Here is a 26,327-nt window from a genome sequence, read left to right on the forward strand (position 1 = left end):
CTACAATAATTAAGAAATATTAAATTGGTACAGGTGTAAATATAAGCTTGCTGATGATAATATAGAGTCCGGAAAAAGACCAAAACATAAATGGACATTTTATTCAGGGTCATAAAAATGAATTTGGATCCTTGTCTCCCATCAAGGCAAAACTAAATTCTAGGAAGAGTATTGTTTCAAATGTAAAAGCCAAAATGGTGAATCCCTTAAATTGAAGTAACCCTGGATTTTATTAAAAAACATCTAGGGAACACAAACCATTATGGAAAGTATTGACAAATGCACTGCATTAAAACTAAGCACTTGTGTTCATCCTATCACTCCCCAAAAACTTAAAAAGAAATATCCAAAAATAATAAACACATGCAAAAAGAAATTTGCAGTGCATACAACTGAAAATAATAACCTGGTGATACAAGGTTATGTGAATCAATTAGAAAAAGATAAGCAACTCAGGAGAAACACCACAAACAGAAACTTAACAGAAAGGAAATAAGTATCTGAAAATGATATCAATCATTTAATAATAAGATATATATGAATTATTAAATCATTTTCATACCAATTAGACTGTCAGTATTCTTGAAAATGTATTGGTGATGATATAGACCATCAGTAGTTTCCAATGTCAGTCTTAAAGGAAATCAACCCTGAATATTCATTGAAAGGACTGTTGCTGAAGCTGAAGCTCCAATATTTTGGTCACCTGATGCAAACAGTCAACTCATTGGAAAAGATCCTGATGCTGGGAAAGATTGAGGGCAGAATGAGAAGAGGGTGTAGAGATGAGATGACTGGATGGAATCACTGATACAATGAACTTGGGCAAACTCTGGGAGATTATGAGGGACAGGGAGGCCTGTCATGCTGCAGTCCTTGGGGTCATGAAGAGTCAGACATGACTGGGTGACTGAACAGCAACTTTGCAGTTCAGTTCAGTTCAGTTGCTCAGTTGTGTCTGACTCTTTGTCATGTCTGACAGCTTACCAATATATGTACAAATTTTTTCAAAGGAAAACTTATTGTAACTACACAAAGGAGACTCGGTATCTCTAATACCCAATATTTCCATCCCAATTACAAAACACTCTCATTTACACCAGACACGTATAAGGCACTATTCAAAATGATTTATTTATAACACCAGAAAACTAGTTACAAAGAAACAAAATTTCCAGCAGTATCAGAAAGAACATAAATTTTGAAAAGATACCACATATGACTTACAATTCCAGAGTATTGGAAATGAGTTCATTTCTGCTGCATAAATACTATTTATTTTATTATATGACACAGATCAGAAAAACGAGCTGATAATACAACATGAAGGAAAACTAACCTAATTGCTAAAGAAAGTGGTAAAAATATGTGAGAACAGTAAGTTTACAAATTATGAATATAAGCACATCATGGAACACAATGATATTAGTTAATTTTACTGAGTCCCTTACTACATGTCAGAAGTTGTCCAAGGTGTTTTTAATGCTTATGGGGGTGGAATGCCCAGGAAGGATTGCACTGCCTATAGTCAGTCAGTCCTAGGCTCTCAAAATAATCACTTTCTCCACCTCGAGGATTAGCTTCAGATGGGACATATGATCCTATTGATGGTGAAGAGAATGAAGGATGTATATTGCAGATGACTCCATGCATTATTAAATATTAAGAAATATAGGATTGAGTCAGTTTTGTTTCTGGTAAACATTCTGTGATATTTTGCTTGCATGTGTTGCAGCCATCTTGGCTCACAAGGGAAACAACTGCTCCCAGGGTAAAGACATCACCTAGAGGAGTATATGACTTTTCTATACATTTCCCAGTTCTGAAGCCTTTGTAATGTAAGAGAACATTGTTTTGGCACATTCGAATTAGGATTACTTTATCTCAGTAAAGATGAAACCTTCCTCACTGATCAAAATTGAATGTCTTGTAATCATCGCAAACCACTGAGACAGGAACAATATAGCAATTACAGAGATCAGAAAACTGAGCGTGGTGGATGTTGATGTTGCCATGCACAGATACAGTTTATCTGTGGTGGGTACCAGGAATGACTGAGTTGGAATTTGTAAGAACAGCTCTCCACATGTCTCACAGAAGGCTTGACCCTGGGATGCAATTCTGTTGTTGTTCAGTCACTAAGTTGTGTCAAACTCTTTGTGACCCCATGAACTGCAGCACACCAGGCTCCTCTGGCCTTTACTGTCTCCCGAAGTTTGCTCAAATTTGTGTCCATTGAGTTAGTGATCCTATCTAACCATTTCACCCTCTGCTGACCCCTTCTCCTTTTGCCTTCAATCTTTCCCATCATCCCAACTCCAATGAGTTGGCTCTTCCCACCAGGTGGCAAAAGCGTTGGAGCTTCGGCTTCAGCATCAGTCCTTCCAATGAATATTCAGGGTTGATTTCCTTTAGGATTGACTGCTTTGATCTCCTTGCAGTCCGAGGAACTCTCAAGAGTCTTCTCCAGAACCACAGTTTGAAAGCATCAATTTTTCGGTGTTCAGCCTTCTTTATGGTTCAAATCTCATATCTGTACGTGACTATTGGAAAAACCATTTGTTATTGCTCAGTCATTAAATCTTGTCTGACTCTTTGAGACACCTTGGACTGCAGCAAGCCAGCTTCCCTGTCCTTCATATCTCCTGGAGTTTGGTCAAACTTCTGTCCACTGAGTTGGTGAAAATGCATAGCTTTGACTATATAGATCTTTCTCAGAACCAATCAAGAGATCAGGTAAAATCAAGGCTCTTATGTCCATAAATTTATTAGATCCTCTCCCTGACATATCCAAATTTTCCACGTTTCTTCTTTTGATGTTCCAACAATATCAGTGTATCTCCTGCCTCCATTAGCTTCTTAAGGAATGCATGGAGGAAACCAAGATTAGGGAACGGGACTCATTTTTGAAACATCACTGAGCTAAGGAAACGGCAAGTTGGTTTCAACCTCAAGTTAAAATTCACTTAGTCACTATGTTATCTAGTCATTTTAGAATAAGTTGGAGGGACAAGAGTCAGGCTTTCTGGTTCACCTGACATTCTTGTGACATTGGTTCATTCTAGAAATGCCTGTACAAAGCAGAAGAGACAATCACAGAAGAGAAGGAGTCCTAATGATGAGTTTCTTCAAGGCTCCTTTCATGTCCCTGTTCCTCAGGCTATAAATGAAGGGGTTCATCATTTGAGGAACAACAGTGTACATCATTGAAAGCACGGCATTGTTTCTGGAGGAATTAGTAAGAGCAGAACTAATGTACACCCCTAAACCTGTGCCATAGAATAAGGACACAACTGAGAGGTGAGACCCACAGGTGGAAAAAGCTTTATACTTTCCGCTCGCTGATGGCATTCTCAAGACAGAGGACGCTATCTGAATGTAAGAGAAAATGATTCCACACACAGGAACACCCCCAAATATGCTAGTTGCCAAATATATCAGGATATTGTTAATAAGGGTATCAGAACATGCAAGCTTGATGACCTGAACAACTTCACAGAAGAAGAGGGGGATTTCCAGGTCTGTGCAAAAGGTCAGCTGCAGCACCATCAGACTGTGCAGCAGGGCATCCACGATGCTAATAAATAAGGAGAATAGAATCAGCCGGCCACAGAGGGGGAAGTTCATGATGGCCAGGTACCTCAGTGGGTGATGAATGGCCACATACCGGTCATAGGCCATTACTGCAAGAAGACTATTTTCCAAACCAACAAAGACGAGGATGAAGCAGAGCTGGGTGAGGCAGCTTGTATAAGTGATGCTCTGATTCTGTGTTTGGAGGTTCACCAGCATCTTTGGGATCGTGGTTGTGCTTAAACAAATATCAGTAAAGGACAAGTTGTAGAGAAAGAAGTACATGGGGGTGTGGAGGTGGGAGTCAGAGATGACAGCCAGGATGATGAGCAGGTTTCCCAGAGTGGTAACCAGGTATATGAACAGGAACAGAATGAAATAGAGTGGCTGCAGTTCCGGATCTTCTGTCACTTTCATAAGAAGGAATTCTAAAATTCCTGTTTTGTTTCTGAATCCCATGTTGTGGAAAAATCTGGTGAGAAGGACGGAAACTGACAACATATCAAATGTGGGTTTTCTGCACTAGCAGGAGAATCAAAAAAGGCAAACATTATCTTGGGATGAGATGGAGACAGAGAAGAATAAGAAACATTCCTTCTGTACACATATTATTCTGTTACTTTTTTAAAAAACTGAACCTGATACAGCAGATATCATCCATTGTTAATTCTAATAGGGGCTTAAGGGGTAGTCACTTTTTATAATACACTAACTATACTATTTAGATTATTTGAGACACTTGGTAATTTTCTAAAGAGAGACTAGGGAGGCAGATGAATATTCTGTCTTGATCCCCAGAGACCTCAGAGCCAGGAAACTGAAATAATACATAGGTATGCCAATAACCTTGATCTCCTTTGGACAGCAAGGAGATCAAACTAGTCAATCCTAAAGGGAATCAGCCATGAATATTCATTGGAAGGACTGATGCTGAAGCTGAAGCTCCAACATTTTAGCCACCTGATGTGAAGAGCCGACTCACTGGAAAAGACCCCGATGCTGGGGAAGATTGAGGGTGGGAGGAGAAGGGGGCAAGAGAGGATAAGTTGGTTGGATAGTATCACTGACTCAATGGACATGAATTTGAGCAAACTCCAGGAGAGAGTGAAGGACAGGGAAGCCTGGCATGCCACAGTCCATAGTGTAGCAAAGAGTTGGACATGACTTAGCAACTGAACAATAACAAATGTCAAGGATCAAATGGGAAGATAAGATGAACTTTACCAAACTTCCTGTCCACCCATCCCAGACTACCGCAAGATTGCAAGTGAATGTTGGAAAAATTTTAATAGTTATCCTATTTTAAGAAATACAGGTTTGAAATATAGCGTGTGTACATATTGATTCCAAGCTCCTTAACTGTCCCTTCCTCTCATTCTTCCTGCCCTAGCAACCATAAGTTTGTTCTCTAAGTCTGTGAATCTGTTTCTGTTTTGTAAATAACCATAAGGTCCTACTGTGTACCATAGGGAACTCTGTTCAATGTTATGTGGCAGCCTAGATAGGAAGGGAGTTGCGGGAAGAATGGGTATATGTATATATATGGCTGAATCCCTTTGCTGTCCACCTTAAACTGTGACAACATTGTGTGTATGCGTGTGGCCATGCTCACTTGTGTCCAACTCTCTTGCGACCCCATGGACTGTTAGCCCACCAGGCTCCTCTCTCCATGGAATTTTCCAGGCAAGAATACTGGAGTGGGTTGCCATATCATTCTCCAGGGTATCTTCCCGACCCAGAGATGGAAACCATGTCTCTTGCATCTGCTGCATTGCAGGTGGATTCTTTACTACTGTGCCACCTGGGAAGCCCATTAACCAGCTCTACTCCTGTGTAAAATAAAAAGTTCAAAAAAGGAAGATGCAGATTTCAACTCAGGAGGAAATGGTTTTGGTTATAGCAGAGAGTGAATACAATATTAGTCAATGAGAGGCATTTGAGTACTGGTGCAAAGTAAAAGGAAACATGAGAAGAAGATGAGAGGCAGGAGGCCTGGAGGAGTTTATTTCTAATCATCTGATGTATATTCATTCCTCATAGCTTCTTCTGGATAAGTATAGCGAGACACCTGTCCTCATTTCCAAATCTTACTGAGGGACGTTAGGTTACCTGAATGGCATCACAGTGGAATGATGGTTGACATTTCTGCAGAGTGTTCCATACAGATCTGTATTCAGGAGGGGCAGAGGAACTGAGTGAGTCACCAGGCTCCAAGGCAAGAAGGGTCATCTATGGAAGGAGGCTCGGGTGTGCTACTGCTTTTCAGGGAAAGGACTGTTGAATGGGATGGTCACAGGCAGATCACAATCTCTGTACTCCCTAGAGGTTCAATTTCCAAAGCTCCTCATTAGTCAAGCAATTTTATTATCACTGTGATCCCAGGACTGTGCCAATCCTTAAAGACCAAGGATATAATTCTATAATGCTTAGTACATTATACTAATCTATATTATATATAATCCTATAATATAATAAGCTATAATATTATGTTTTATATATTATAATTACTTATAAAATATATGCTATGTATTACACAAATAACATTTTAAAAACATACCTGTTAGTGTAAAAAGAAACCCACAAAAATTTCAGGGTTTCATGTTTCCTGAATCTTAATCATGTATTTTTCACACAAATTTTATTCATTGCAATATATTCTCTGTGACAATACCATCTCTGATCAATTAGTATATCATGGCCATCTTTTCTAATTTATCAAAATAGCTTCAATATGTATTAATAGTTTTCTTTACTTTCTGTCTCTGTGTGTGCTCAGTCATGTTCAACTCTTAGTGATCCCATGGACTGTAGCCTGCCAGGCTCCTCTGTCCATGGGATTAAGGCAAGAATACTGGAGTGGGTTGCCATTTCCTCCTCCAAGGGATCTTCCTTACCCAGAGATTGAACATGGGTCTCCTGCATTGCAGGCAGATTCTTTACCACTGTGCCACCTGGGAAGCCCATTAATCGGCTCTAGTCCAGTGTAAAATAAAAAGTTCAAAAAAGAGAGATGCAGATTTCAACATCTGAGCCATCAAGGAAGCTCTTTAGCTGAATGGTTTGCTACAATCATTAAGACCTATAAAATTGGTACAGGAGTAAATATGACTTGCTGGTGATAATGTAGAGCCCACCCTAAGACCACACATAAATGGACAATTTATTCAGGGATAGAAAAATGAATCTGGATCTCTGCCTCACATGAAGGCAAAACTAAATTCCAGGAAGGATTTGTTTCAAATGTAAAAGCCAAAACTATGAATCCCTCAGATTGAAGTAACCCTGGGATTTATAAAAAACATCTGGGGAGCACAAACCATTATGGAAGGTATTGACAAATGCACTATGTTAAAATTAAGCACTTGTGTTCATACTCTGTTCCCCCCAAAAAAACATAAAAAAAAGATATCCAAAAGCAAAAAACACATGTGAAAAAAATTGCAGTCCATTCAGGTGAAAATAATAACCTGGTGATACAAAGTCACATGAATCAATTAGAAAAAGGTAAGGAACTCAGGAGAAATAACATAAACAAAAATTTAACAGATAGGAAACAAGTGTATAAAGATAATATCAACCATTTAATAATAAGACACACATGAATTAATGAAATCACTTTCATATCCATTAGACTGTCAGTATTCTTGAAAACACTGATGATGAAATAGATCACTAGTACTTTCCAGTGTATGCATATTTGTTCAAAGGAAAACTTACTGGAACTACCCAAAGGAAATTTGATGTCTCTAATACCCAATATTTCCATCCCAGTTACAAAACGCTCTCATTAATACCAGACACATATAAGACACTGTTCAAAATGATCTATCTATAACACCAGAAAACTAGTTATCTATTATCTATAACACCAGAAAACAAAGAAATGAAACTTCCAGCAGTATCAGAAAGAACATATATTTTGAAAAAATACAGCATACATGTACAAGTCCAGAGTATTGGAAATGAGTTCATTTTTGTTGCATAAATAATATTTATTTTATTATATGACACATCAGAAAAGCAAGCTGATAAATACAACATGAAAGAAAACAAAATTAACCTAATTGCTGAAGCAAGTGGTAAAAGTATGTGAGACCAATAAGTTTACAAATTAGAATATCAGCACATTATGGAACACAACAATACTAGTTAATTTTCCAAGGTGATTTGTATTTTTACTCTAGGGAGTACAAACCATTATGGAAAGTATTGACAAATGCACTGCTTTAAAATTAAGCACTTGTGTTCATACCCTGCCCCCATCAAAAAAAAAAAACACTACAAAAGATATTCAAAAGCAATATCACATGTAAAAAGAAATATGCAGTGCATACAAATCTCCACATGTCTCACAGTAGGCTTGAGACTCGGATGCAGTTCTGTTGTTGTTCAGTCACTAAGTCGAGTCTGACTCTTTGTGACCCCATGAATGGCAGCACGCACACCAGGCTCCTCTGTCCTTTACTGTCTCCTGAAAGTTTGCTCAAATTTGTGTCCATTGAGTCAGTGATGCTATCTAACCATTTCATCCTCTGCCGACCCCTTCTCCTTTTTCCTTCAATATTTCCCAACATCCTAGCTCCAGTAAGTCGGTTCTTCCCATCAGGTGGCCAAAGTATTGGAGCTTCAGCTTCAGTATCAGTCCTTCCAATGAATATTCAGGGTTTATTTCCTTTAGGATCTCCTTGCAATTCAAGAGATTCTCAAGCGTCTTCTCCAACACCAGAGTTTGAAAGCATCAACCCTTTGGCATTCAGCCTTCCTTATGGTCTAATTCTCACATCTATACATGACTACTGGAAAACCATAGTTTTCACTATATGGACCTTTGTTGGCCCCAACCATAAGATCAGGCAAAATCAAGGCCCTTATGTCCACAAATTTATTAGACCCTCTCCCTGACATATCCAAATTTTCCACATTTCTTCTTTTGATGTTCCAACAATATCAGTGTATCTCCTGCCTTCATTAGCTTCTTAAGGAATGCATGGAGGAAACCAAGGTTAGGGAACAGGACTCATTTTTGAAACATCACTGAGCCAAGCAAATAGCAAGTTGGGTTTCAACCTCAAGTTAAAATTCACTTAGCCACTATGTTATCTAGTCATTTTAGAATAAGTTGGTGGGACAAGAGTCAGGCTTTCTGGTTCACCTGACATTCTTGTGACATTGGTTCATTCTAGAAATGCCTGTACAAAGCAGAAGAGACAATCACAGAAGAGAAGGAGTCCTTACGATGAGTTTCCTCAAGGCTCCTTTCATGTCCCTGTTCCTCAGGCTATAAATGAAGGGGTTCATCATTTGAGGAACAACAGTGTACATCATTGAAAGCACGGCATTGTTTCTGGAGGAGTTAGTAAGAGCAGAACTAATGTTCACCCCTAAACCTGTGCCATAGAATAAGGACACAACTGAGAGGTGAGACCCACAGGTGGAAAAAGCTTTATACCTTCCGCCTGCTGATGGCATTCTCAAGACAGAGGACACTATCTGAATGTAAGAGAAAATGATTCCACACACAGGAACACCCCCAAATATGCTAGTTGCCAAATATATCAGGATATTGTTAATAAGGGTATCAGAACATGCAAGCTTGATGACCTGAACAACTTCACAGAAGAAGAGGGGGATTTCCAAGTCTGTGCAGAAGGACAGCTGTAACAGCATCAGAGTGTGGAGCAGGGCGTCCATAATAATAATAAACAGAGGGAGTAATATCACCAGCTCACAGAAGCGGGGGCTCATGATGACAGTATATCTTAGTGGGTGACAAATGGCCACATAGCGGTCATAGGCCATTACTGCAAGGAGAGAACTTTCCAAACTAGCAAACACCAGGACAAAGCAGATCTGCGTGAGACAGGCTGTATGAGTGATGCTCTGATTCTGTGTTTGGATGTTCACTAGCATCTGTGGGATTGTGGTAGTGCTTAAACAGATGTCATTAACAGACAGATTGGAGAGAAAGAAGTACATGGGGGTGTGGAGGTGGGGGTCAGAGCTGACGGCTAGGATGATGAGCAGATTTCCCAGGACTGTGATGAGGTACATGGACAGGAAGAGGCTGAAAAGGAAGGACTGCAGCTCTGGATCCTCTGTCACTTCCATGAGAAGAAAATCTGAAGCACGTGTTTTATTCCTCTGTTCCACACTGTTGATAAATCTGATGGAAAAGGTGGAATGACAAGATAATCAAACGTGTGTTTTCTGGACTAGAAGGAAGAGGGTCACCAGAAGCAAAAACCATCTAAAAAAATAAGGGAAGCAGATTGAAAGAGGGCAATTAAAAAGATGTGCTTGGGACTTCTCTGGCAGTCCAGTGGTTGAGACTCTGCCCTTCCAATGCAGGAAGCATGGATTCCATCCCTGTTAAGGGAGCTAAGATCCCCCATGCTGTGTGGTGTGGCAAAAAAAAAAAAAAAAAAAAAAAGATGCATCTTGTGTATGTGAATTATTCTGTTTCTTTAAAAACTTTTTTTCAGTTAAAAAAACATGAAGCTGATATAGCAGCATCAACAAATGTTAATTCTGGAAAGGGTTAACAGGTGTCATTAAAAAATTACACTGTGTACGTTGTTTTGGCTATTTAAAATCTGGTCATTTTTATAAAGAGAAACAGGGAGAGGCTGTTTGAACATTTTAGCTGGATCCCCTGAGACCTCAGAGGCAGGCAATTGAGGTAATATATGGGTATGTCACAAACCAGCAATAGGACGATAAGGTGAATTTTACCAATTTTCTTACCACACGATTGCAAGTGAATGTTAGAGAATTATAACAGTCAGCCTGTTTTAAAAGAGACAGATTTCTACTCAGAAAGAGATGCTCCTGGTCATAGTAGAGTGAGTACAATATGAGTAAATGAGAGATGCTTTAGCATTGGTACCAAGTACAAAGAAACAGGTGAAGAAGATGACAGACAGGCAGGAGGACCATGGGTGGCTTAGTTCTAAACCATCTGATGCAGGCACTCTCCTCACAGCTTCCCTTGGATGAGCCTATTGTGTAATACCTGCCTTCACATCCAAACATTCACTGAGAGACGTTAGGTTACCTGGCTGGCATCACAGTGGAATGATGCTTGATGTCTTCTTTGACTTTCCACATAGGAGATGTGTCCTCAGGAATAGCAGAAGGATTGAGTGGGACCAGAGCTCCTGGGCAAGAGGGATCATGGACGGGAGTAGGCTTAGGTACGCTGTAACTTATCACGGAAAGGATTGTTGAATGAGGTGGCCATAGGCAGAATACTGTCTCTGTATCCCTAGAGGTTCAATTTCCAAAGCTCCTCATTAGCCAAACAATTTGATTGTCACTGTGATCCCAGGGCAGTGCAAATCTGTACAGACCAAGACTCTAGAAAGGAGGAATCAGAGGAGCTGCTTTCCTGATCCTATGAGACCAGTTGTACACCTTGTAGTTTTTTTCCATCTGGGTCTGCTCACCTCCTTTTCCAATTCTTTAAATATGGGCACATCATCTTTCTCTAATTGGATTGGTTTTCTTTTTTGCAATATAAGCAAAGGAATCTCTACCTAATTAGTTATATCACAAAGTCTGATACCAATTTTATATGTGAAAATACAGTTATATATGTGCATATAATTAGTATATCTTTAAATGTTATTATAAAATTGGGAACTCTCAGGAGTTTTTCTCTTTAACAGTCACTAATGTCTCCTCAAACTTAATCTTCACTGTGTATATTTCTACAGAAGATAATAATTTATTTCCTGACAATTGTCTCTGGTCAATATATAAAAGTCTGTTACTCCTTTTTTTTTTTAAACTTTCACAACCATCTTTTCTAATCTGTTCACAATAGTTTCAGTGTATATTTTGGTGTATTTTAGGGAAGTGTGGATTGAAATTATATAAAGAACTCATATGAATTAAAAAGAAAAAGAAGGACTTCCCTGGTAGTCCAGTGGCTAAGACTCCAAGCTCCCAATGCAGAGGGCCTGTGTTCTATCCTTGGTCAGGGAACTGGATCCCACATGCTGCAACTAAAGATCCCAAATGCCACAACTAAGACCCAGTGCAGCCACATAAATAAATAAAAATTAAAAAATAATAAAAAAGAAAAAGATAACTCATTTGAGATACCACAAACATATTTAAAATAAAGAGAAATTAATATGTGGAAAAAACCCTCAACCAAATAATAAAAAGAGATACATCAATTAATGAAATGATTTTTATATTAGGTTATCAGTTTACTTGAAAGTGTATCAGTTATGATACAGATCACCAAGACTTTCATCAGAAAGTGTGTATACTTGGTTCAGTCACTTAGGAGAACTCTTTGGTACAACCCAAAGGAACATTCATACTCACTTACACTCAGTAATTTCACTGCAAGCATAAAACTTGTCTCATTTCCACCAAGAAATATATACAAGAATATTCAGGTTTATTTTTAATAGCGAAAAAAATTACAAACAAAATTTTCATCAGTATTGGGCAGGATGCTTATTTTGAAAAGTCACCACACATAATGTGACAATACAAAGGATTAGAAATAAATTCGTTACTGATATGCCCAACAACTTGATTAAATTTCAAAGTGCCATAATGAGAGAAGTAATCAAGATTAAAAAACTCATACATTATATTAAACTTTCAATAAGTTTGAAAAGAAGTCAATTTATAAATTGGGCAGGAACATACATTGGGGAGATAATACAATGACATTTAATCCTATTGCCAGTTTCATAGGACAAATATGAGAATATTGGCAATTTCATAGGATTCAACCCAAAAAAAGAATTTCAAAGAAAGTTAGTACTGGTTAAGGGTAGTGTTTGTACTGGAAGAGGAGAGGGTGTTGTGACTGTGAAACACTTCAGGTGGATTCTGTGGTAATGACATTGCTCTATTTTTAACCCTTACGTATAGGTTCATATCATGTTCTTATCTATTCTTTCAAAACTACAGATAAATCTTATGCATTACTTAGCATATACTATATTTAAAAAGTTAGGGAAAGGCCTGCTATCTTCATAATTCTAAACACATTCTCCCATGTTTTTTAATATTGAAGTCAAGCATCTCAGATTTTAGAGGTCATCAGAATCTCATAGTGCTTATTGAAAATGTTCATTCAGTGTAAAACCCATGGCTGATTCTTGTCAATGTATGGCAAAAACTATTACAATATTGTAAAGTAATTAGCCCCCAAGTAAAATAAATAAATTTATAAAAAAAAAAAAAAAAAAAAAATTTTAAAAATTCTTTCAATTTTTAAATAAAATTGGGTCATACTTTTTGAAAAATATCAAATAGAGTTATGGGTGTAAAAATGAATGCAGGTCCTCCACTAGTCTCCCCCAGAGGTTCAAAGTCAGTAGTTCTTGCTGGAGGTCAGAGAAATCTTAGTTAGTACAAAGGTCTCAGATGATCTGTTTCTTTTTATATTAAAAGATGCTAAACAGTCTGCCTGCAATGGGGGGACCCAGGCTTGATCCCTGGGTGGGGAAGATCCTCAGGAGAGGGAAATGGCAACCCACTCCAGTATTCTTGCCTGAAAAATCCCATGGACGGAGGAGCCTCGTAAGCTACAGTCCATGGGGTCGCAAAGAGTTGGACATGACTGAACAACTAACATTTTCACACTTTCATTCATTTATTTTTGGCTGTGCTCCGTCTTCGTTGTTGCGCATGGATTTTAGTTGCAGAGAGCGGGGGCTACCCTGTAGCTGCGGTGCACCGGCTACTTACTGCAATGGCTTCTGTTGTGGAGCGTGGGTTCTAGGGCATGGGCTCATTAAGTGTGGTGCAGCGGCTTAGTTATCTCTTGGCATGTGGAATTTTCCTGGGATTGAACCCATGTCCCCTGCGTTGGCAGGTGGATTCTTAACCGTTGGACCACCGGGGAAGTCCCAGGTGAGCTATTTCTGCATCTGTTCTACGGGGGAAGCTCTGCTTTCCTGTCAGCCAGGGAGCTGTTTCCCAGGTGTGGTGCTGAAAATAAAACAATGCCTCAGCCACCAGTGAGGACCAGAACAGAAGGTTCCACAGTCACACCTCCAGCTCTCCTTTGAGACCTCTATTGTTTCACCTACATACTCACAAAGATAATTCTAACCTATGGCCCTGCTTTTTTATGTTCATAGGAAAAGTGATGCCCTTGTCCTTATCAAATTCTCCCTTTTTTCCTCTCTTGTCTTACACTCAGCATCTCCATTTCAAAAGAATATAGTACTCCATAGAATAAATTCCCTCATAAAGACACATTAAAACGCTTTGCTTTGGACTTCCCTGGTGGTACAGTGGGTAAGAATCCTCCTGCTGGGCTCTGTATCAACCTAGAGGGGTGGGGTGGGGAGGGAGATGAGAGGGAGATTCAAGAGGGAGGGACATATGCATACCTATGCTGATTCATGTTGAGGTTTGAAAGAAAACAACAAAATTCTGTAAAGCAATTATCCTTCAATTAAAAATTAATTAATTAAAAAAAGAGTCCTCTTGCCAATGCAGAGGACATGGGTTCGATCCCTGGTCCAGGAAGATTCCACATGCCATGGAGCTACTAAGGCTGTGTACCACAACTACTGAGCCCATGTGCTGCAACTCCTGAAGCCTGGAGCCTGTGCTCCTCAGTAACAGAAATCACCACAATGAGAAGTCCTAGCATCACAATGAAGAGCAGCCCCCACTGGCTGCAACTAGAGCAAGCCTGCGCAAAGCCAAGAAGACCCTGTGCAGTCAAAAATAAACAAATATAATTGAAATAGAAAAAAAAGTTCTGCATTAAAATCACCAAGACTGCACCCAGTCCTCTATGACATCAATGATACAATTCATTTTAATGTTGTTTTTTTTTTCAGACTCCACCAGTGGCGTGTAAGAAGTACAGCAATATAAGATGACTGAGGAGAGAATTGAAAACTCAGACACATTCTTATAAATAGGCCAATGAGAAAGTTCAAAGCAAATAAGATGCTGGAAGATTATCAATAATTACCCTGACTACCTGAACACAGCTTGTTTTATTGCATTATGCAGACTAGAAAAAGCAGCTGATAAACATAACATGAAAGAAAACTAATCTTGTTGCTGAGGCAAGAGATAAAAATATGTGAGAACATTAAGTTTACAAAACTGATGAATACAAGCAAGTATGGAACACAGCGATACTAGTTAATTTTATTGTGTACTTACTAGCCATCAGGCATTGTCCTAAGTAGTGCTTATATGGGTGAGCTTCCTAGCAGGAGTCATACTCCATATAGTCAAGCTAAGGCTCTCATAGCAATCAAAACCCAAAGTTAAAATGAACTTTTCATTATGTTACATAGTTATTTTCAAAGAATTTGATGGTGGAAGAACCAGGCAAATATTCTGGCTTGCCCAGTTTTTCTATCACTTTGACTCATTCCAGAAACCCTAGTGCAAAGCAAATGAGACATCCCAGAAGAAAAGGTGTCCTAGATACTGACAAGTTTCCTCAAGGCACCTTTCATGTCCCTGTTTCTCAGGCTATAGGTGAAGGGGTTCATCATTTGAGGGACCACAATGTACATCATTGAAAGCACCGCAGTGTTTCTGGGAGAATTAGTAAAAGCAGAGCTAATGTACACACCAAGAGCTGTCCCATAAAATAAGGACACAATTGAGAGATGAGACACACAGGTGGAAAAAGCTTTATGCTTTCCACTTACTGATGCCATTCTCAAAACAGAGGACACTATCCGAATATAAGAGAAAATGATTCCACACGCAGGGATACCACCTAATGTGCTAGATGCAAAATATATCAGGATATTGTTGATGAGGGTATCAGAACATGCAAGCTTGATGACCTGAACAACTTCACAGAAGAAGAGGGGGATTTCAAGATCTGTACAGAAGGAGAGCTGCAAGAGCATCAGACTGTGGAGTAGGGCATCCACAATGCTAGTAAACAGAGAAAGAAGAATCAACAAGCAACAGAGACGAGAGTTCATGATGACAGTGTACCTCAGTGGATGACAAATGGCCACATAGCGATCATAGGCCATTGCTGAAAGAATACAACTATACAAACTTGCAAACACCAGGACAAAGCAGACCTGTGTAAGGCAGCCTGTGTACGTGATGCTTTGATTCTGTGTGTGGATATTCATCAGCATCTCTGGGATTGTGGTTGTGCTTAAACAGATGTCAGTAAAGGACAGGTTGAAGAGGAAGAAGTACATGGGGGTGTGGAGGTGGGGGTCACACTTGATGGCCAGGATGATGAGCAGATTTCCCAGCACAGTGACCAGGTACATGGACAGGCTGAAGACAAGGGACTGCAGTTTTGGATCCTCTCACTTCCATGAGAAGAAATCTTGAAACACTCATTTTGTTTCTGAGCTCCATGTTATTGATAAATCTGATGAAAAAGATGAAATAGAAAATGAACTATATCGTCCCTAGACAAGAAGCAGGTCTATCACAAGAGGAAGAAACCACCCTGGGAAGGGAAGGGGACTAATGGAGGGTGGTAAAAAAGGAAAGTCTTCTGATGCATAATTTTCTGTTACTGTAAAAAGAACCTAAAGCTGATATGACAGTTGATAATCAAAATTAAACCTGGAGGCAGTTAAGAGGTGACTGTTTTTTAAAACTTGTACTAGTCTATCTATGGGAGTTTCGTGGCGACTCACTGGTAAAGAACCCACCTGCAATGCAGGAGACATGAGTTCTATCCCTGCTTTGGGAGGATCCCCTGGAGAAGGAAATGGCAACCCACTCCAGTATTCTTGCCTGGGAAATCACATGGACAGAGGAGCCTGGCGGGCTATAGTCCATGGGGTTGCAAAAGAGTTGGACACACCTTAGCAACTGAACAACAACATTCTATTGATATCTATGCTGCTCTGATTATTTAAAACATTTGGTAATTTTATAAGAAGAAACAGGCTAGGGAGGCAGTTGAAGAGTCTGTCTGAATCCCCAGCGACCTCAGACTCAAACAACAGAGATAATTCCTAGGTGTGTCAAGGACCAGGAATGGGAGGATAAGGTGAAGTTTATCAACTTTTTTTGCACACCTCCCATATTCAACAAACACAAAGAAATGTCAGACAATTCTTCAAAATCACCCTGATTTAGAATGGGCAACTTTCTACTCAGGAAGAAATCGTCCTTTTCATAGCAGAAAGTCAGTAAAATATTAGTAAATGAAAGGTTTTTGGGTACTGGTGCAAAGTACAAGGAAATATTAAAGAAGACGACAAACAGTTCGGCAGGAGACCCATGGATGACTTAGTTGTGATCATCTAATATACGTACGCTCTTCACAGCTTCCCCTAGATGAACTTATTGCAAAATACTTGCTATAATTTCCAAACATTGACAGAGGGAGGTTAGGTTACCTGGCTGACATCACAGTGGAATGATGCTTCACGTGTCTCATACAGAAGAGCTGTCCTTAGAAAGAATAGAAGGTCTGAGTGAGTCACCAGCTCCTGGACAGGAGGGATCTGTTATGAGGAGTCTCAGGTGTGCTGTTTCTTTTCTGAGAAAGAACTGTTGATTGAGATGGTCACAGGCAGATTGCAGTCTGGAACCCTGGAGATTCAATTTCCAAAGCTCCTCATTAACCAGTCAATTTATTATCATTGTGATCCCAGGACAGTGCAAACCTGTAGATCAAGACTCTACACTGGGACTTCCCTGGTGGTGGAATGGATAATCTGTCTGCCAACTCAGGGGACTCGAATTTGATCTCTGATCTGGGACAGTCCCACATGCCACTGAGCAACTAAGTCCATGCACCGTAACTATTGAACCTGTGCTCTAGAGCCCATGAACCACAACTACTGAAGCCCGTACGTCTAGAGACTGTGTCTGCAACAAGAGAAACCACTGCAGTGAGAAGCCTGTGAACTGCAACAAAGAGCTCCTACTCGCCACAACTAGAGAAAGATTATGTGCAGCAATGAAGACACAGCGAAATCATAAACAAACAAACAAATAAATAAAAAGACTCTACACTGGAGAAATTCAGGCCAAGTACACACTACCCACTTTTCGATATCTGTACCTGCTCATGTCCATTCCTTAATTTTTCATAGACTCATAAGCAGTTAAAAAGTCATGATAAAACAATAGTGGGCAAGTATAATCTGAGTACATTTATTTAGATTTATCGATTATTTAATAGGTGGAGGTGGTACTCCACATTAATATTGATTAAAATATTTTTCATCTTTAAGGAATTCAATATTTTCATGTATCGGTGGATTTATTCCCTCTATTGTTCACTGCTATAGTATGGCCTATGCTAACCTACAATTCTCTTTATAACAAAAGAAAAGATGGCATTGGTAATGCCATCCCTTACCTTCTTAACATCATTTGCTCCAAACACATAAAATAACAGAAAAAATACAAATGATATAAAAATTTAAAATTTTAGCTGTCAAGGGCCCAGGTGGAAATTTGCTATTGATACAATATTGCTTCTGTTTTTATGTTTTTGTTTTCTTGGCTCCAAGGCATGGTGGGATCTTAGCTCCCCTACCAGGGATCTTACCACAGGGATTAAATCCTTATCTCCTCCATAAACCTCATGGTCTCCATCTCTTATGGAGATCCAACATGCCTCATGGCCAAAAAAAAGCCAAAACATAAAACAGAAGCAATACTGTAACAAATTCAATAACGACTTAAAAAAGAATGATTCTTTAAAAAATTTTAAATTAAGATTCTAAGAGATATTTCCACAACTTTGGACATGAGTTTGAGCAAGCTCTGGCAGTTGGTGATGGACAGGGAAGCCTGGCATGCTGCAGTCCATGGGGTTGTAAAGCCAGACATGAGACTAGCAGCAAGCCTCTGCCAAAATGTGTGCTTGACCGCACGTGCCCTCTTCACCAAAATCATATGTAACACTGACTTTCCCTTCTAGCTCTTTGGAGAAGTTTCTCAGCTATCTGAAATGCTGTCTTTCGGGCTATACTTCTCATTTTGTCCCCAAAAAACCTTAACACACACACAAAAAGAGTCAGACAGGACTGAGTGACTGAACTGAACTGAACTTGTTCATGAAAGTGAAAGTGAAAGTGGCTCAGTTGTGTCCAACTCTTTGCGACCTCCTGTACTGTTCAGTCCATGGACTTCTCCAGGCCAGGATACTGGAATGGGTAGCCGTTTCCTTCTCCAGGGGATCTTCCCAACCCAGGGATCGAACTCAAATCTCCCACATTGCAGGCAGATTCTTTAGCAGCTTTACCAGCTCTACCAGCTTTACCATCAGGGAAGCCCAAGAATACTGGAGTGGATAGCCTGTCCCTTTTCCAGCGGATCTTTCCTATCCAGGAATTGAACTGGGGTCTTCTGCATTGCAATCAGATTCTTTACCAGCCTAGCATTCATAGCACAATTTATAATAATTAGGAGATGGGAGCAACCCAATGGATGAATGGATAAACAAAATGTGCTATACACAGACAATGGAATATTATTCAGTCTTGGAAAGGAAAGAAATTTTGCCATATGCAACAGTATGGATGAGAATTGAGAACATTAGGCCAAGTGGAACAAGTCAGTCACAAAAAGACAGATTTCATTTATATAAACCATCTAAAGTATTGAAATTCATAGAGGTGGAAAATAGAATAGTAGTTATCTAGGGCTGTGAAGAGGCAGAAAAGGAGAATTCTTATTTTAAGAGAATAGAGTTTCTGATATGCAAGATGAAAATGTTCTTATACTTAACACTACTAAACTAAACTGCGAACTCAGAAATGGTTCAGGTGGTAAATTTTATGTTATGTATATTTTAACACAACAAAAAAGAAAAAATAGTGTACATAGATCAATAAAGCAAATACCGCAAAAAGTTACCTATTGAATGTAGGTGGTGGGCAAATGGGTGTTCACTATATTATTCTTTCAACTTTTCTGTATGTTTGAAAAACTCCACAGTAAGAAATTGAAAAAGATGGACTTCCCTGATGGTCCAGTGGTTATGACTTCATCCATCAGCACAGGGGGTGTGGGTTCAATCCCTGGTTGGGAAGCTAAGATCCTACGTGTCTCACAGCCAAAAAACCAAAACATTAAAAAAAGAGAAACAATATTGCAACAAATTCAATAAAGACTTTTAAAAAACAGTTTCTTAACAAGAAGAAATTGATAAAAAAGACATCTTTTTATCATTCCATTTATATGCAATGGCTACAGTAGAAACATTTATAGAAACGGAAATTAGACTTCGGTTTGCCAGGGACTGAGGTCAGGGGAGAGTTTGAGGTGATGAAAAACACGTGGAAACAAATCTTGGTGATGACTGCATAACATGGTGAATGCAATTATGCCACAAAACTGCACACTTAAAAATCATTAAGATTGGAAAATTTATGTTATATATTTTACTAAAATTTTAAAAATAGATTGAGCATGTGATAGGCATTTTCCATTCTCTTTATAGAATTTCAGTATCAATTTTCCCAATTTCAAAGTAGTAGATTGAATATTCTGACTTCATTATAATGGACCATTCATTGAAATTCTGGCCCTCAATTACCAATATTTTTACACTGCATTGTAAGTTATCAGAGAAGCACTCAAGTTATGACACAATGTACCTTGTGATTGTAATCAACAGAGTCCGAAGCTTCTCCGTTACCACAATAAATTTAATTTTAGTAGTCTGGTGAGCTAGAATAATTAAAATGTTTTATATTGGCTCAGGGGTAAATAGAAGACCTATTGACCAGAAGATAGCATCCATAAAGAAATCTATACGTAAGTGGGCAATTTATACAGGTACATAAAAATGAATTTGGATCCTGCTTAACAAAACTACATATTTCAAATGTAAAAACCAATACTGGGAATTCTTCAGACTGAAGTACTATTGTTTTCATTGGAACCCAGGTCTCCTGCATTGCAGGCAGATTCTTTACCAGCTGAGCCATCAGGGAAGCCCGAGAATACTGGAGTGGGTAGACTATTCCTTCTCCAGGGGATCTTATTGACTCATGAATCGAACAGCGGTCTCCTGCATTGCAGGTGGATTCTTTACCAGCTGAACTACCAGGGAAACACTATTGTTTTCATAAATAAGACCTGTTAAGTAATACCATTATGTAAAGTATTAACAGCTATTAACTATGTAACTGAAACGAAGCACTTGTGTTCATACAAAACAAAACTGTACAGGATATCCAAAAAGAAGTCATACACTTAAGAAATAATTTTGCAGTAGATATATTGTTTTTGTTGTTCAGCTGCTAAGTTGTGTTCGACCCTTTGCGACCCCAAGGAATGCAGCACGCCAGTCTCCTCAGTCTTCCACTATCTCCTGGAGTTTGTCCAAATTCATGTCCATTGAGTCGGTGATGCTATCTAACAATCTCATCCTCTGCCTCACTTTTCTCCCTTTGCCTTCAATCTTTCACAGCAACAGGGGTCTTTTCCAAAGAGTTGGCTTTTCGCATCAGGTGGCCAAAGCATTGGAACTTCATCTTTAGCATCAGTCCTTCCAATGAATATTCAGGGTTGATTTTGTATAACTAACACTAATATCTTGATTATGTATGAAAAAAAAGCTCATATGAATTAATGAGAAAACTATGAACAGTTCAGTAGGTCTATCACAACTAGATATTTAAAAGAAAATAAATGCATCAAAAGCCTCTCAGTTATGTAATAATAAGAGGTATGTCTGTTGATGAAATAATTTTTACATTGTTACTATAAATGAAAAGGTGTTGATGACGATATCGATCCCCTCATGCTACCATGAGAAATAGAAAAGAATACCCAGATTTACTCATAACAGCATAAAATTAGCTACAAACAAAATTTCCATTAATATAATAAAAAATGTCTATTTTGAAGTCTCCAAACACAATGTAAATATACAGAATATTGCAAATTAATTATTTACTGATACACCCCAAGATAATGATGAAATCTCCAAAGCGTAATAATGAGAAAAAAATCAGGATAAAAGATTAAAACATAACAATTAAATTTTAATGAGCTTATTAAGTTATCAATTACAAAGGAATACATACAGAGGTGATAAGACAGTGATATTTCATCCTATTGTCAGTTTTATGATGCAAACATGATCAAATAATGGCAAATTCATAGGAGTCAACCTAACAGAAGATCAAATGAAAGAAAAAGAATTAAAAAGTCAAGATTTTGTTTGTCACTGGGAGGGGAGAGTGTGATGTAGGTAGGGGATTGTTTTATTTATTTAACTTAGGATAGGGTAGGTACACGTGTGGCTATTGCATTACCATTCTCGAAGAACTACACATAGACTTTTTGCTACTTTAATGAGCAAAATTGAGGAAAGATCCTTCCATATTCCTAATTCTAAATGTAATGATAATGTATTTCCCCATGTCCTCATACGAAAGTTATGCATCTCAGGTCATCATAGTCTCATAAGGTGTTTATTAAAAATTCTCTCATCCTTCACATGCCCCATTTCCCTGAGGATCGAAATCCACAGTTCTTGCTAAAGATCAGGGAACTCTCAGTATGAACTAAGGTCTAACGTTATTCAAATCTGCAGCTGTTCTGTGGACCTCAAATGAAGGAAGCTCTGGAGTTAATAAGAGTGCCAAGCAGGGAGCTGTTTCCCAGATGTGGCGCTGAAAGTAAAACTACCCCTCTGGCTTCCCCAGTGGCTCAGTGGGTAAAGATATCTGCCTGCAATGCAGGAGACTGAGGAAACACAGGCTTGATCCCTGGGTCGGGAAGATTCCCCTGGAGGAGGAATGGCAACCCACTTTAGTATTCTTGCCTGAAAAATCTCAAGGACAGAGGAGACTGGCACACTACAATCTGAAGGGTTACAAAGAGTCAGATGCAACTAAGCACAATCTACAATGAACAAGGTTCTTCACCTTTTTAAAGTTCTTCACCACTCCCTGGACTCTCCCTTGACAGTTCCACTGTTTCTTCCCCTTCACCCACATGTGGTTCTGACTGATGGCCTCAAATTTTTGTCCTTCTGGGAGGGTGATCTCACTAATCTTATCTACTTCCCTTTTGTCCTCTCTTATCTTACTCTCAACATCTTGTCAAAGGAAAGCAGTTCTCCATAAAATAACTTTCCTCATAAAGACACATGAAACAGTTTTCCATGAGAGCCCTAAGACTAAACCCAATACACTAAGACATCCATGACACAGTTAAATTTATTCAGTGATGTTCCTCTGTGTTGACTCTACCAGAATGTGTAAGAAACATAGCAATAACTCAAACAGGGGCTCTGTAACAATTTAGAGGGGTGGGATGGGAAGGGAGATGGGAGGGAGGTTTGAGAGGGAGGGGACATATGTATACCTATGACTGATTCTTATTGATGTTTGACAGAAAACAACAAAATTCTGTAAAGCAATTATCCTTCAGTTAAAAAATAAATAACTTATAATTAAAAAAAAACTAAAAATAAAAAAGATGACTAGGAAGAGAAGTGAAAACAGATACATTCTTAGGAATAAGCCAATGAAAAAGTTTCAAAGCAAATAAGATGCCAGAGGAAGATTAAAAACTTTTTCCCTGCCTACAGAACAATGATTTATTTTATTATATTACTCAAACCAGTGGGGGAAAACCTGATAAATATAATAATTAAAGAAAACAAATCAAAGACTTCCCTGGCAGCCCAGTGGTTAAGACTTATGCAGGTGATGGGGATTCAATACTTGCTTGGGGAGCTAAGATCCCAAATGCATTGTGGCCAAAAAAACCAAAACATAAAACAGAAGCAATACTGTAATGAATTCAGTAAAGACTCTAAAAGTGGTCCACAATAAAAAGTAAAAAAAAAAAATCAAATTGCTGAAGCAATGGAAAAAATACAAGGACTCAAGGGTATAGGAAACTTATGAAACACAACAACACTACTTAAATTTTATTAAGGCATTGTCCTAAGTGTTTATTGTTCTTATAGAGATTAACTTTCCAGCAGTAATTAGACTACAAATGGCAAGCATAAGGCTCAAGAATAATTAATTCCCAATATCAGGAATTGGATTAATTAGCTGGCATATGATCCATTTCTCAATGATAAGATTGAAGGTAATACCTTATGGGTGATGCCATGGAAATATCTATTATAAATAGAACTTCAATTAACAACTGACTCATTGAAGGACAGTCAGTTTTATTTGTCTCCACTAATCATGTCTAGATATGTCTGCATCTATTTCAGCCATCTGAGTCCACGAGGGGAATCAGCCTAACATGAAGCCTCTTCATGGAGGAGTGAATGAATCTCTAATTTCCTGCTCCTGCACATTTCTTGCCTCTGAAATCCTTGTGATGAAAGATAATCATCTTTATTGTTTGAGCATATTAAGAGCCAGGATTTCTTTCTTTTATTAGAAAGAAAAATTTCCTCACTGATCAATTTCAAATATTCCACAATCATTTCAAACTGCTGAGATAATCTAATCACAAAATTTTATGGATGATGAAGTCGAGTGATATGGATGCTAATGTTGCCTAACATATGCCCAATTTACCAGTGATCGGTCTTTAAGTTTCCTGAACTGAGGTGTGAAAGATCAACCACAATGTCTTGTAAGTAGGCTTTACTCTGGAGTACAATTTACATGGTGTCATCCAAGGAATCAGGCAGAATCTATTTCTGCATGACCATAGACTTGTTTAAATTCTTTCCTTGACCTACCCATCTTTTTCCATATCCCTAGTGCTGGGAACGTTCCCCACAAAATTACTATACCATGAACCTCTGCCTCAGATTCAGCTTTTATTGGCTCTAACCAAAACCTTATATTAGAGGATGGAAAGTTTATGTCAAACATAAGAGAACTAGAAAATGACACAATCATAGAATAGAAGGTACTCTATTGAAGAGTTTCCTCAAACCTTCCTTCATGTCTCTGTTCCTCAGGCTGTAGATGAACAGGTTCATTGTGGGAGTGACCACGGTGTACATCAATGAAGCCACTGCAGTCTTCCTGGGAGAGTCAGGAATTGCAGAACAAATGTACACTCCAAAACCTGTCCCATAGAATAAGAACACAACTGAGAGGTGAGACCCACAGGTAGAAAAAGTTTTATACTTTCCACCCACTGATGACTTTCTCAAAATAGAGGAGACTATTTGAGTATAAGAGAAAATGATTCCAGAAACAGGAATACCACCTAATAGGCTAATTGCAAAATAAAGAAGAGTATTATTAATGAGGGTATCAGAGCAGGCAAGCTTGATGACCTGAACAACTTCACAGAAGAAGAGGGAGATTTCCAGGTCCTTGCAGAAGGATAGTGGCAGCACCATCAGAGTGTGGAGCAGGGCATTCCCAATGCTAATGAACAAGGAGAGTAGAGTCAGCATAACACAGAGGTGGGGGTTCATGATGACTGTGTACCTCAGTGGGTGACAAATAGCCACATAGCGGTCATAGGCCATTGCTCCAAGGAGAAAACTTTACCAACAAACCAAAATCAGGACAAAGCAGATCTGAGTGAGGCAACCCATGTAAGTGATGCTTTGACTCTGTGCTTGCATGTTCACCAGGATCTTTGGGATCATGGTTGTGCTTAAACCAATGTCTGTAAAGGACAGATGGGAGAGAAAGAAGTACATGGGGGTATGGAGGTGGGAGTCAGAGATGACAGCCAGGATAATGAGCACATTTCCCAGGACAGTGACCAGGTACATGGACAGGAACAGGTTGAATAAGATGGTTTTCAGGTTTTCATCCTCTGTCAGTCTCATGAGAAGAAATTCAGAAACAGCTGTTTGGTTTCTGGGTTCCATGATGTTGATGAATCTGTTGAAGAAGACGTGGTAACAAGACAATAAAATGTGTGGTCACCAGGGAAGCAGCAGTAGTGTCACAAGAAGCATAAACCATCTCGGGAATGGAAAGAGACTAAAGGAGTGGGGAGGGGAAGGAAAGCCTTATGCATGCATATTTATCTGTAATGTAAAAAAAATCCTAAAGGAAATCAATCCTGAATATTCACTGGAAGGACTGATGCTGAAGCTCCAATGCTTTGGCCATGTGATGCAAAGAGCTGACTCATTGGAAAAGAACCTGATGCTGGGAAAGACTGAAGGCTAAAGGAGAAGACGGTGGCAGAGGATGAGATGGTTAGATAGCATCACTGACTCAATGGACATGAATTTGAGCAAACTTCAGGAGATAGTGGAGGACAGAGGAAACTGGCATGATGCAGTCCATGGGGTTTCAGAGTCAGACATGACTAAGTGACTGAGAAACAACAAAAAAAATCCAAGGCTGATGACAGCCAAGTATAAACAGTTCTAGAAAAGGTTACCACTTGGTTGGTTTTTAAAAATATTGGTATTCATAAATCAGAGATGCTTAATTATTGGTGCAAAATAAAAAAGAAGTGTGAAGATGACATGTTATGAACAGTGACTTGGTTCTAATCATCTGATGTGTGTACTCTTTTTATAGCTTTCTCAGGATAAACTTGTACCCAAACACCTGTTCTCATTTCCAAACATTCACTAAGGATCATTAGGTTGCCTGGCTGGCATCGCAGTGAAATGATGTCTCACATCTGTGATATCCCAAACCAAAGATCTGTCCTTCAGAAGAGAAGGGTCTGAGTGAGTCACCAGCTCCTGGGCAGGAAAGATCATCTATGGTAGGAGTCTGTGTGTTGCTTACTTATATCCAAAGAAAGGACTGTGGATAGAAATGATAACAGATAGATTGCAGTCTTGAACCCTATAGATTCAATTTCCAAAGCTCCTTATTAATCAAGCAATTTGATGTTTCTGTGATCCCATGAGAGTACAAATA

At 38.9% G+C, this 26,327-nt stretch overlaps 1 protein-coding gene and 3 pseudogenes across 1 annotated transcript; all 4 read right to left on the reverse strand.

Moving 5' to 3' along the window:
• Positions 1-3,093: 3,093 nt before the first annotated feature.
• Positions 3,094-4,074, reverse strand: LOC145511076 (olfactory receptor 7G1-like). The gene has a single exon (XM_081503617.1). The coding sequence runs from the start codon at positions 4,072-4,074 to the stop codon at positions 3,094-3,096; it is 981 nt and encodes a 326-aa protein (XP_081359743.1).
• A 4,710-nt stretch (positions 4,075-8,784) lies between these two features.
• LOC145510842 (olfactory receptor 7G1-like) lies at positions 8,785-9,820 on the reverse strand (annotated as a pseudogene).
• Positions 9,821-15,002: 5,182 nt separating this feature from the next.
• On the reverse strand, positions 15,003-15,918 carry LOC145511272 (olfactory receptor 7G2-like; annotated as a pseudogene).
• An 8,452-nt stretch (positions 15,919-24,370) lies between these two features.
• On the reverse strand, positions 24,371-25,309 carry LOC145511112 (olfactory receptor 7G2-like; annotated as a pseudogene).
• Between the last annotated feature and the right edge of the window lie 1,018 nt (positions 25,310-26,327).

Source organism: Giraffa tippelskirchi, chromosome 6 (genome assembly GCF_054371585.1).
Source record: "Giraffa tippelskirchi isolate mGirTip1 chromosome 6, T2T-mGirTip1v1.2.pri, whole genome shotgun sequence".
Lineage (NCBI taxonomy): Eukaryota > Metazoa > Chordata > Mammalia > Artiodactyla > Giraffidae > Giraffa > Giraffa tippelskirchi.